The sequence below is a fragment of the Sus scrofa genome, chromosome 11 (assembly GCF_054392235.1).
Source record: "Sus scrofa isolate SSC_HxYL_T2T_F1_AM1 chromosome 11, Sscrofa_HxYL_maternal_Yorkshire_Landrace_v2.0, whole genome shotgun sequence".
In the NCBI taxonomy this organism is placed as follows: Eukaryota; Metazoa; Chordata; class Mammalia; order Artiodactyla; family Suidae; genus Sus; species Sus scrofa.
The window spans coordinates 56718363-56732382 of record NC_139393.1 but is presented as its reverse complement, the minus strand read 5'-3'; the positions used below and the strand labels follow the sequence as shown (position 1 = coordinate 56732382).

The 14020-nt window shown below is 42.5% G+C and overlaps 1 protein-coding gene across 18 annotated transcripts in view; it reads right to left on the bottom strand.

Annotated features, from left to right (window-relative positions):
* The window catches only part of SCEL (sciellin), a 127532-nt gene that overhangs the window by 67029 nt on the left and 46483 nt on the right, over window positions 1-14020 (bottom strand). For all 18 annotated transcript variants that reach the window (XM_021065753.2, XM_021065758.2, XM_021065756.2 and 15 more), the window contains one exon: window positions 669-749. In XM_021065753.2, coding sequence (XP_020921412.2) covers window positions 669-749 — 81 coding nt within the window. The remainder of the gene's footprint in view (window positions 1-668; window positions 750-14020) is intronic.

Below are 14020 nucleotides of genomic sequence, written 5' to 3'. Positions count from 1 at the left end.
TCTTGATTTGGAGACAAGTGAATGACAACATTTTTCAAAACTTGTGTTAGTTTTGAAATAACTGACAAATACCTCAATTGAAGATCGTTCTCAAGACTGAAGAACTATCCAAAGGTGTTTCTAACATAAAGGAGGTTTGAGAGTAAGACAGTTTCAAGAACATCTTTTGTTAGACAGTGTAGCTCTTAATGGGAATCTTAACAAGGGGTAAATATAAATCTATAGCTATATAAATAAAACTATATCATTTCTATTTATATGACCTATAACATATGTCAAGTATGTATATGTCAAGTATGTACATGTTTGTATACACACACACACACACACACACACTCACACACACACAGAGTTTCCCTATACATTTTGGTACCTAGTACACAAATGAGAGGAAGCCTGAGTATGAACACTTTCAGGACATAATTATTGTTCGGTCTCTAGCTTGAAGGTATATTTCCATAAGACAGGTAATAGCCGTAAGTATTCTAAGGCAAACATATGTACACATTTGTGTGGTCAAAGAGAATTAGAAAAGCTTTCCAAGTACTTTTTCAGTGAATGTGCATGCAAGACATCTCCATGCTTTGCACAAAACGTCACAATTCATTTGCTTTCATTTCTCTCGAACATCTTCATTTTGCAAGAAATTCTGGAGGGCTACGTCTTACCTATTATCCTGCCTCAGCTGGTTAGGAGATGGAACAGGAAGGCTAGGCTTCGGAAGTATCGGAGGGTGAACAGTTGGTTCCCTTTAAAACAGAAAATAGCGGTTCATTTCGCCATGGAAACATGGTCAATTTTAGCATCTATTCACCAAATGGATTTATTGTCTATATGGAAATATCTCATGTATCTTATAACCCCCAAGCAGGAGCTACATCAAGGGCCAGGATCTTTGAGCTCTATACTTTAAAGAAGTCAAATACTTAAATTAAAGGTATTTTTAATCAGATTAAATCAGGTTAATTTAATCAGATTTTTTGGGGAAACCCTGTCCTCTCTATCATTGTTTTTTCAAATTATCATTTATTTTTTATTACTCAATGAATTTATTACATTTATAGTTGTACAATGATCATCACAATCCAGTTTTATACAATTTCCATCCCACACCCCCAGCACATCCCTCCACCCCCCCAAACTGCCTCCTTTGGAAACCATACGTTTTTCAAAGTCTGTGAGTCAGTATCTGTTCTGCAAAGAAGTTCATGGTGTCCTTGTTTCAGATTCCACATGTAATTGATAGCACTTGATGTTTGTGTCTCATTGTCTGACTGACTTCACTTAGCATGATAATTTCTAGGTGCATCCACATTGCTAAAAATGCTGTTATTTCGTTCCAAAACTATCATTGGAAACATAATGGGTTCTTTAAACAGCTTAATATTTTACTAGACCATTACACTCAAGTTGTGACATTCGGGGCCAGCAGCACATGAGCGGAGTAAATGGTTCTTGGGCATTAACATATAAGCTTCTTTAGGAATTATGTCAGCTATCAAGCTGCTCGGAAACAGCGAGAAAGGTTTTCAATTCCACCAGACCGCAAGTGAAGTTGATGTGAAGCTCTTCACTGAATCTGACTTAAATGTTGTCAGCACAGACCAGTCTGAGGCTGGCAAAGCATACATACACTGTTAGCCTACACTCTCCAGCAAGGCGCCAAAGCATCCTCTGAGCTGGCAGGATTTGATCACCCAGGAACTGTAGATGGGCAATGACGGGCATGCTGGTGACGGAATTGGCACTTATCTGGGGCATGACATTCTCCTGTCCCGACACTCCCACCCCTGTGGTTCCTCATCATCCTCAAGATCAATTCCATCAAATACCCCTGTGAACTAGACTCTTTGTACCCCTCTAGCTTCTGCAGTCTGCTGGGGAGGATGGAGCCTCCAGAGGCCACCTGCCTGAATTGCCAGCTGTGTGACAATGGCCTAAACTGATTCCATCTCCTAGACTGTAATAACCCTTCCAAGAGGATGGCTGGGGCTTTTTACAGCAGCACCTATGGCATATGGAAGTTCTCAGACTAGGGGTTGAATCAGAGCTAGAGACCGCAACCATGGCAACACTGGATCCAAGCCACATCTGTGACCTATGCCACAGCTTGCAGCAATACCAGATCCTTAACCCACTGAGCAAGGCCAGGGATTGAACCCGCATCCTCCAAGAGACAGTGTCAGGTTCTTAACCTGCTGAGCCACAATGGCAACTCCTGAAGTCGTGCTTTTATTTAACAAACATTTATTGGTCACTTTCTAGGCACAAGGCACTCTACCAAGTGGTAATTTCCCTCAAAAGGCTTTCAATACACAAATAAGTGCATGACAGATAAAGAAAAGTACTAAAAAAAAGCGAAGTACTAAGAAAAGAAGAGTAAGAGAATACAGAGTAATGGTGTTGGAACACTTGTTGGTGATATGAAATGTGAGCCACTGAAGGAGGGGCTCAATGAACCGTGAGGATATCGGAGGATGAGCATGCAAACACAGCATCATCAGCCTCATAATGGCATCGAATACTTGAAACACCAAGGAAGTCATTGTGGGTAGAGAGGAAAAGAGGGCCAAGGGTGAACCTTGAACTCTGCAATATTTAGACATCAAGAATATGAGAAGGGAACAGCAGAAGTGTCTGAAGAGAAGTGGTCATGCAGAAAAGAAGAAAGATATGAAGGTGTGGCTCCAGGAAGTCACGAGAGGAAAGTGTCTCAAGAAAGAGAAATTGGCCATGCCAAAATGCTACTGACAGATCAAATAAAACAGGGATGGGGAAGTACTATGGTGTTGGCAATAGAGTGGCCACTGATAACTCTGATAAGAGCAGTTGTGATGGAGGAGGGGTTAAAAACACCTAGGAGTGGATTTCAGAGAAAATGGGAGGCAGAAGCATGGATGTAGATACTTTCAAGGCATCTTTCAGTGAAGCGGGAAGAGAAAAACGGGTAGTTACCTACACGGATTTGGAAACCACCAGGCATTATGACAGGAGGGGTGTTTGTGAGACATGAGGAGCCCCATGCCAGAGTTGCCACAGGGTGAGGGTGAGTGACTCAGAGACCTTCGGATGACTCCAGTGAGAAAGGGAAGGCGTGACAGCTTCAAAGAGGATGCGGACTTTCAGGGAGGAGAGGGTTAAAACTGATAGGAAGCTGCAATAAGGGGCAAACAGGACCCCTCCTCTTCCTCCAGACCCTGTGGTACAAGGGATTGGAAGAAAAACAGCTCTTACTGAGAAGGAGGCGGTGGGAGCAGGGACCTCTGGGAGAACGCCGCAAAGAACAGAGTGATCAGTCAGAGAGTGAAGAGGTGTGTTTCGATGATAACAGATGACACATCCAGGGAGGTTCAGTGGACGGGTCTGTAGGGATGGAATGCTATTAGGTTGGGTCTGTTTCAGTGATACACAGAACTGGGGAGCGGGCGTGGTCCAGGTGATAAGAGATGATCTGACCAGGGTTCTCATGGGGATTCATGGCCCCAGAACTGGAGGACAAGATGGAATTCATCCTGAAGCTTTTTAGGTAGAGCGTGGTAGTGAGTTCCTGGGTGCAAGGCAGTGGAGCAGTGGGCACAGGGCATGGTGGGTCTCCTAGATCTTATGTTGATGGTGGCACTGAAGCCAGTGGAAGGGCATGCAGAGCATGGGAGCAGGGTCTGGCTCAATGCAAGTGCTTTTGGCTGTCACTGTTTTCATCCCACAGGATCCCAATGCTGAAGCTGGCCCAAACCATTTGTACTTCCTAACCCATCCCACCCAATACCACATTCTCTGTACCCCCTGGTGTTCCTCCTTTTCTCTTTCATCTGATACTCCTCCTTGCCCTTTAGATTCTGGTTTGGGGGTTACCATCTATAACAGTACCCAACACGGTGCTGAATAATTCCTGTGTCTCCCCATAGCACCCCCTCTTCACAGCATGTACCACGCCTTCCTGAATTACACAGCATTTTTGGCCCCACCCTGGCTGGATTGAAAGCCCTACCAGGATAGTTACAGTTAAGTACTAGGATTATACATGATGTTGGTGCCAATAAAGATGTGTTGAAAGGAGAAGGGACTGGATGAATTTCTATTTGGTGAGGAAGGAAATGGGCACAGAAGAGAGACCTAAAACTTAAAAAAAAAAAAATCTATTCAAGATTAGCTGTCCTATACAAGTTCATTGTTGATTCTACTGCCAAATACCTAGTAGGTGCTGGGAGCTCGGGTGAGTTGTGTTGTTATGTGAGTTACCTGGAAAAAGAAATTACCACAAAAATAGTCTCCCCAAACAAAAATTGACTGACTGTTAAATTGTACAATTAGATATTATTTTATTTGTATTGCCACTATCTTCTCTTCTCAGAACATACTCCTGTGTTGGGGATGATGCACTGTCATTCAAGTGATAATGTGTATTTCATGCATCTGTTGATTGGCTGATTGATATGCTTTTCTTCCGGGGATAGAGACAAGGGGTAAGAAGGTGGTTAGCCTGGGTAACAATGGGTCTGCACTGGCCCTGGATATCTGAAAAGAGGCAGGAGAGAGGTAACAAGATAGGACGGAAGATTACAAAAAAGGAGATGTGGGATGGCGTCCAAGTTTGCTTATGCCAGAATCACACGGATGAAAAGCGAAATTTCTGCCATGTAGAAGGGCTAAGTCCCCAGAGAGGTGGGGAATTATTGTCTGGATGTGCCTGTGAGGCAGAGGCGAGTAGAGAAGAGGATCTGGGTGCATAGTAAGGCTATGGTTTGGGGGAAAGAAAAGGTAGGCATGCAGTTGAGAAGGCTAAGGAAAGCCAAGAGCATATTTATTTCCCAGTGTGATGCATTTATACCCCTGCTGGGCTGAGCCCCTGCAAGGTCACACTGTCAGAGGAGCTTTAATTTGCATCTCTGCAGTGACAGTCACAGAGGACAGAGCCCCTGGCCCTGGGGTGGGCAGTGAGAAAAGTCATTCATGCTGCGCCAGGAGCTCTCAGCCATGCCAGGCAGGGGGATTAAAATGCCAGAGGGAGGCAGGAAGCTGTGGCTTGGAATGTTTTGAAGAGACAAAAACAAGAGACATTCATGTGGAATGATCCTATTTGAGCACCACTTCGAGACACACCGTTTAAGCGTGGATGAGTTGACCCCGGGACTCCCCTCTCTCTTTCCCTCAATCCTATAAGATTGCTGCCAGGTTGGTGATATCACACTAGTGGCTATAATTACAGAGAATAACTTTTAGGAATCAAAAGACAGCTTTCACGGGCAACATGTGAAAACTCGCAGACTGTAGCCCAAAGGGCAGAGCTAATAGAAACAACACAGCCAAGCTGTCTATAGTTCTTCATGTGCTTGTGCTGCTACAAAGATCACATCTTTGCATTAGGGCTTTTTTTTTTTTTTTTCCTTTTTTTCTTTTTTGGAAAACGAGCTTGGCTCTGTGACTTCTGCTCAAGCTTGACTTTGTGAAGAATGTTTCTATTACTCAGCACAGGTCAAGGTTGAAAGAATAATGGACTCTAACAGTTGATGGTGAGTTTTGTTTTCACTTTCCATAATGCTTAGCTTTTGCATCTCACAGATAGAATTTTTATTCCAACAATGGCAAAGAAGATAGAACCTATATATTCTTTGAGCTTCAATAACATGCCAACTTGGCCAAGTTCTCACAGACTTTATTTAATTCAATCTATGTATCTATGCTGTAGAATATATATTGTTTCTTTTCACTGATTCTGAAAGACATGAGTACTTTTTTTTTTACTAGTCACATGGCTAGTAAGTGACCCAGCCAAAGTTTTAACCTTGTCTTTTTTTGTATGTCAAATCTCATGCTTTTTCCTGTATATCAGACCATCAAATCAATACCCTTCCAGGCACTTCCAATGAAAATTTAAGAACAATAGGTTGTCCTGCTTTATGGCCTTGTTCAAGGAAGGCATCATTAGTTTAGAAAGCACCTATGGAGTTCCTGTCATGGCGCAGTGGAAACGAATCTGACTAAGAACCATGACGTTGCGGGTTCAATCCCTGGCCTTGCGCTCAGTGGGTCAAGGATCTGGTGTTGCTGTGAGCTGTGGTGTAGGTCACAAACACAGCTCGGATCCTGTGTTGCTGTAGCTGTGGCATAGGCTAGCAGCAACAGCTCTGATTAGATCCCTAGCCTGGGAACCTCCATATGCTGCAGGTGCAGCTCTAAAAAAAAAAGCAAAAAAAAAAAAAAAGAAAAAGAAAAAGCACTTATTCTACAACTGCCCTACTTACAACGTCAGGATACATAACAATACGAGGCGAAACTGTGTATTCAGAGACCAGAAAAGGTGTGGCGTGGGCCATGGTCTCAAAGAGCTTACAGAGCATAAGGCATTCTAAAGATTCAAAAGAATCTGGATTCTTTGTTCAAAAGAACCACTGCTGTACCAATATCTTTCTTTCCCTGGCCAGGGACCGTTTCTGAACTACACCACATCAGTGGAGCAAGCACTGGACCAAAATCCCAGATGCCTGGGCTTTAGAGTTGTTTGCCACTAACTTTCAGTTTGATCCTGGAAAAAGCACTGATCCCCTCTGAAGAATCTGCTTCTTCATTTGTAAAAGGATGAGGTTGGTCCAGATCGGTAGCTGGCAAACCACCGCATGACCATGGGAGTCAGAGTGATTGCAAGGAATCCTCAATTCCACAGGGCCCTGAGCACTTGATATTGATTAAGTACCTTGCGTGTTCATGTATGTAAACTTTCTAAATGTATGTAAACTCAGTTGCCGCTAATAACATTTACATTGGTATAATTCAGATTGGCTCTGTAAGAGGACAAATAAACCTGGGATAGAAATTTTCCAGTTTTGCAGAATTCATAGCAGCTTTGGTCCTTACATGTTTTCTCAAAGAGATAATAAGACTACTACAACTATCATTAGATGAAATTGTAAAAATTTTCAGCATTCGAAAGGAGTCTACCTAAAATAGATCACAGTTCTATATGTAAATCATCCTTCTCTAAAACTTTCAGAAGAAAATACAGAAGAAAACTCTTTGTGATCATGGGTTGAGCAAGGAGTTTTTAGGTATGACAGTACAATTTGTAATAACAGTAATTATACTTGATAAACTTGACTTCATTAAATTAAAAAAACTTTGCCCTTCAAAATACACTGTTAAGAGAATGAAAGTACAAGCCACACATTGGGAAAAAAATATTTGCAAATTGTATAACTGATAAAGGACTTGTAAGCAGAACATATTTTTAAACTCTCAAAACAAGCAACAATCCACCAATCAAAAAAAAAAAAGGCAAATGATTTCAACAGATACATCACTATAGAAGATGTACAGATGACACATAATCATATGAAAAGATGCTCAACATCCTTAGTCTCAAGGGAAAGGCACATTAAAACCAGGATGAGATACCTTACACACCCATTAGAACAGCTAAAATTCAAACAAACAAACAAACAAACAAACAAAACAACTGACAATACCAAGTGATGCTGAGGAAATAAAGCAACCTGAACTCTGTCATCCATTGCTGGCAGGAATGCCAAATGGTACAGCCACTTTAAAAACTATTTGGCAGTTTCTTATAAACATACACTTATCACATGATCTAAAGCGACCCCACTTGTAGGCATTTCTTCAAGAGAAGTGATTACCTGAAAAGAAATGTACACACAAAATGTTCACACAAAAACCTGTACGTGAAGATTTAAAGTATCTTTGGAGACAAGTCAAATGTCCTTCAACTGGTAAATGGAAAGATGACCTGTGCGCCTCCACACATGGAAGTCCTACTCAGCAATGGAAAGGAATCAACTATTAACACATGCAACAGTATGGATGAGTTGCACATGCTTTATGCTAAGTACAAGAAGCAGATTCAAGAGCTACCCAAGCAGACCGATGAGATATTGCAGATTCAGTTCCAGATCTTCACATTAGAGCAAACATTGCAATAAAACAAGTCACATGAATTTTTTGGTTTCCCAGCACATCTAAAAATTTGTATTTACACTATACTATAGTCTACGAAGTGTGTAATAGCATTATGTTTAAAAAATGCACATACCTTAATTTAGAAATACTTTATTGCTACAAAAATGCTAACCATCACCTAAGCCTTCAGTCCATTATTTTTTTTTCCTGGCAAAGTATTTGAAATATTGCAAGAATATGTGATACTGAGACACAAAAATGAGCAAAGGCTGTTGGAAAAGATGGTGCCAAGAGATTTGCTTGATACAAGGTTGCCACAAACTTTCAACTTGTAAAAAAAAAAAATACAGTATTTGCAAAGTACAACAAACAAAAGGGCAATAATAGGGGGGTATGTCCATATCTACCGTGTGACTCCACTTGTATAATATTCTGTATACGTCTGAGAGAAGAAGGTGGTTAGGGAGCAAAGAGTATTCAGACAGTTCTAAGTAAAATATTGGTCCTTGCATCCCCCACCCAGGCTTTTGGAAGCCCAATCCCTATGTCACAGTATGCTCCTGTCACACACACTGCATGACCCCGGAACCTCCCTGCTTCCCAGAGTCTTGTTGCTCCAACACCTCCTCCTCCCCACAGAATCCAAATAGCATCCTTTCAGTGCTCCAACCCTGCCCAGTTCTGGCAGGAAGGAAATCTAACTTAGGTGATAGATTCTAAGTCGTGAATGATCACAGACAACCCTTTTCACCTGTTAGAGCTTTCATGCTGTTAAGTGAGGTGAGATGTGTCATCTTGGTTGACAGACCTTCAGGCAGTACTACTCAATGATGAAACAAAATAAAATTTTAATCAAACCCTTTGTTTTGTATGGTTGGGGCAGAGTTGTAACTTGGAGGGTGATGTTTTTGGCAGAGCCCACACACTAGGCATCCTGACTCTAACAGCTTTTTCTGCTCCCCCTGCTTCTGAACCTGAAGATCCCCCTACTTCATCATACTTCAGGGGGCTCCCTTGGCAGCAACGGGGGCTCAAGGGGGGGGAGGGGCAGGGGCCTCGGGATAGACAGAGGAGTAGGGCAGGAATGGTTTTTCTTGGTTGTTGTTTGAATGTATAAGTAACTTAAAACTAGTGTTAGGAAATCAGAGACTGTCTCTGTTGACCTCGTAGGACTGAGAAAATAGCAACTCACTGCCAAAGGTCAAGACCTTCATCTCCACACTCTGAATTAGCTTTCTCCTCATTCTATTCAAACACTTCAAAAATAATAAACCTTGACTCACGTTAATGTTCTAATTACTGGGAATGTCTAGGTTGGGTATTCCAGGCATTCCGATAAGATTTTAAAATCACTCTACTTGGACATTTTACTGAGAGTCAGACTCTTAATCTTTCAAAAGAGATTCTGGTTTATGTAAGAAGATTTTTGTTGAGATAAAAATGAAACACATTGATTTATTTTAGGATGAGAGCAAACTTAGCAGAGAGTTTGGTACCAATAGAGTTAAAAATGTGGCAGCATAATTAGAAAAGCTACATTTTACCATTTATAGTTACAGACAGAAAAATATAACTGTAGTGCAGGGTTGCCATGGCAACCCACTTCTCAATCAGGATTTTTTTTGTTCTCCTTCAAATTTACCAATCATCTGAGCGGAAGCGAAAAAACCACTGAAAGAAAAGAGGTTGAAACAAATATGGATGAGAAACTATGCAAGTACATAGCAAGCACTAAAAATGTGATAATTTCCTAGGTGGCTCCACTATTTTCATTTTATCAGATGTTGTAATTCTGTCTTTAGAAATGATATTAGAAAAAAACATATTGGTTTGTTGTTGTTGGTGGTGGTGGCTTCATTGTTGCTCCTGAACATAGCGTGGGTACCATCATAAATGTTCATAATGTCTCTTAAATAACTCCCTAAATTGGGTTTCAGTGAGTTTCTTAAATGAGCTTCACATGTCATGTGAGCACAGCATCTCTAAGTCACCTAAATTTAGAGTCAGAAGCACTTGAATTTATAAGAAGCAGAACACCAAGATGTAAAGGCGGGTTCTGAAATCAGAAGCCACTTTAATATCAACTTCCTAGAAATGCTGTGTCTATATTTTATTGTGACTCGATCGAACATTTCTCATGAATGACACCTACTAGTCATGTGATTGGCTCAAGCCCTGGCAAATGTTATCACTCTTATGAAAGACCCAAAGATGAGAAAAAGGTTAAAGACTTGAAAATTGAAGACATACACTAGTGGTGGCTACACACTGCTTGGCATCAGGCTTTCTGATAATCTTAAAGAAGTGGGAAAGGGAAGACTTTCACTGGCTCTGATCTTCTAATGATTTTCCATATATATATGTTCCTTCATAGCTATTTCAGAATCTTTAGTACCTCAACCTCAAATTACATAGCATCAACTCTTAAAATAGAAGTGATATTCTGAAAAAGTACCTACACTTTTCATAAATTACAAATATCTATCTATAACGTCTTATGAGAAAAGGCATTTTTCTACATGGAATCAAATTTGGAATTACGGGGGGCGTCCCGCAGTGGCGCAGTGGAAATGAATCTGACTAGGATCCATGAGGACCTGGGTTGAATCCCTGGCCTAGCTCTGTGGGTTAAGGATCCAGCATTGCTGTGAGCTGTCGCGTATGTCGCAGACGCGGCTCGGATCCTGTGTTGCTGTGGCTCTGATGTAGGCCAGAGGCTAGAGCTCTGATTCAATCCCTAGCCTGGGAACCTCCATATGCCGTGGGAGCGGCCATAAAAGAGCAAAAAAAGAAAAAAGAAGAAAAAGGCAATTACTGGATTTGCTACGTCCTCTAAACATCACTGATAAAGGATGAGGGTGGAGATTGGCTCTTAGAAATCCCATAGTTCTACACACACAAATAGACATAAGCACATGCAAGCTCGCATGCATACACACACGTGTGTGTGCACACACACCCACCCTGAACCTTTGCTCCTCCTCTCCTTTCTGTCTGGAACGGCTCCATCCCAACTTCACCTCTGCACCTGGCTTTCTGGTATATCAATCTGTGAGGTTCACCTCTGGCATCTCCCCTTTTGGCCCCACTATACCCCAAACACATCCTCTATTGCCTCCTTCTCCATGTTCCATATCTTGTGACTCTCTCAACCGTAGTGTTTATCTTACCCTCAAGGACCCACTTTTAGTCAGGGTCAGCCTTCACATTTAGCTCAGAATGACTCCCTGATGGACTCTGAGTCTCTTGAAATAGGAACTGTGTCTTCCACATCTTTGTATTCCTGGTGTCTGGCAAAGTCCTTTCCTAGCACATAGTCAGAGCTCAACAAATGCTTTGGAAAGAGGTAAAGAGAAAGAGAGAGGTTTAAACAGTCATTATTATCTTAAGCACCTAGAATAAAGCCTAATTACAAAGAGGCAAATACAATAACAGGTAACAGGAAAATTCCCTATCCTGTAAACACTAAGAAATAGTAAAATCAATTAATTAATATGTACTTACAGATACATTTCTACGATGGATTAAAGGGTTATAAGATGATGCCCACTGGTGAGGAGTGTACCCCAAAAAAGTAACGTTTCGAGGGAGGACTGCAGACAACAAACTGACTTCCTGAGTTCAAGGACAAAAACAACCTGCTGGGCTGAGACCCCTGTGTGGGTGGAAGAAAGATTCATACCCGACTCTGAAGGACGGGCTGGTTTGGGATGGGAGAATCCATCCACCTACTCTGCCTCCACCCTGCCTACCTCTCATTACACCTCCTCTCACCACTCATTGCACTGGTTGTTTTCTAGTTCCTCCTCTACCCCTGTATGTGTAGACACATCATGCTTCAACTTTGCATCTCTTCTCATTTAATATTTTCTCCAAAGGTAACGTCATTCTGAAGACACACCATTTAAAGTCTTGGGGATCATTCCCAAATCTGGATCTTAGGCACCAACCTTTTGCCTAAGGGTCATGTCCATGTTTCATTGCTTGGAGCTTAGCCTCCACACCTACATCCTTTCAGCATCCCAGGCTACCTGTCCAAATCAATGCACACTCAGCTTCCGGCCAATGGTGTATCTCTATTCTGCTCCTATTTCTTCCTACATTGGTTGGTGGCATCACTATGCTGAAACTCGTCCTGGGCTTGAAGACCTGGCATTGTGGAACTCCTCTCCTTCGCTCCAAGCCCACATCTCCTTCAGGGTCTCTTTTCCCCTGAATCCCCTGAAGCTTCTCCCCATCACACCAGAGCTCCTGGAGAACGCTGATCTTTTCTCAAGTTGACAGAGCTGATCTTGTGTGAGGGTCACTTGTGCATCCATATTACCCAACTTCTGGGGCTCTAAAAGCCCCCAAACTACTGCTGCCCTTCAGAGCCCTCTGCCCCAGAAACTGCCTACCACATTGCTGAGTGTCACCACTTAGACAGGTGAGCTCCCTCTCCGATCCTCCTCCCCCTAAAGAGTTCCCTTGCCTCTCTCCTCTTGTGGGTCATGACCCCTGTGCTGTTGCCTTGGGAAGATTTCATGCAGGGAGTGACTTCCTCCCCAGGCAAAGCTGGCCAAGCATTACCAAAATAATGCTCTTAGCTTGCTACTGCCCCCCCAGAGGTCATATCTTTTTCCTTGATCAGCACCCAAGTGCCTTGCTCACTACAATGACTACTGAATTAGGGGAGTAGGATAGACAAAGGTAGATGACAGTTTTGATGTTTTAAGTGTGGGTGATGGAATGCTTACATTATTGTGACACAAGAAAATAATTTTATTTTATTTTTTTCTTTTTAGGGCCGCACCCACAGCATGTGGAAGTTCCCAGGCTAGGGGTTGAATCCGAGCTACAGCTACTGGCCTACACCACAGCCACAGCAACACAGGATCCATGTCTGCAACCCACACCACAGCTCACGGCAATGCCGGATCCTTAACTCACTGAGCAAGGCCAGGGATCGAACCCGCAACCTCATGGTTCCTCATCGGATTCGTTTCTGCTGCACCACAATGGGGATGATAAAAATAATTTTATTTTAAAAGGCAGCATAGAGTACTTCCCAAAGAGTGACTGTGTCATCATGTTTGGTCATGAGGAGGAGATTCTTTGAGGATAGCTCGGGACAGCAAAAGAGAACTAAATTGCGAGGCATAAATAATAAAAACTTAGGGTGGGGGTCAGAGGGGAGGAGAGAAGAAAGACAGTGAAAAAGAGAAAGAGAGAGAGAGAAGAAAGAAGGAGGAGGATATTGCTGAGAAAAATAGCAATAAGCTCAGGCATAGAGAGAAAACGTCAACCAAGGAGACATGGTCAAGAATAGGAGTGGCCAGGAGTTCCCATCGTGGCTCAGTGGTTAACAAATCTGACTAGGAACCATGAAGTTTTGGGTTTGATCCCTGGCCTTGCTCAGTGGCTTAAGGATCCGGCATTGCCGTGAGCTGTGGTGTAGGTCGCAGATGCGGCTCGGACCCCGAGTTGCTGTAGTTCTGGTGTAGGCTGGCAGCTACAGCTCCGATTCAACCCCTAGCCTGGGAACCTCCATATGCTGTTGGAGCAGCCCTAGAAATGGCAAAAAAAAAAGACAAAAAAAAAAAAAAAAAAGAATAGGAGTGGCCAAAGAACTTAGAAGCAGGAAGTTCTAATAGGATGCTTTACATCGTTTGGTCTGGGCTTCTACCATGTATGGCTATCACTCCTCTCATCCCATATCTTTATTAAAACCTTATGCAAGTGGTATTTGGACCAACCAAGGAAAAGAAGCTTCCATGTCTGAGTTTGCGTGGAGCGGAGAGAACAGAACAGTGATCAATCAGTAGTGTCAGTCTGAAGAGAAATTTGAAGACAATTTGCTCATGGCCACAAGAACATAAGTGCCCCAGATTGGGGAGGAGAAACGGTCGCAGGTAGACCCTTATATGCCAAGGGTCTGTAGATGCTGGGAGGACAGGACATTCAAAACAGATTAAGTGAGCTGAAGAGAGGGCAAAGGGAAGTTATAAGGCATGGAAGGGAAGAATGGGCAGGCAGTCAGTGCTAAGGATTTGGGTCTTTATTCTAAGCATCATGAAAAGTCATATTTTCTCTTAGGAGGGTATTATGTTTCCATTATCCTTTTGAAAAT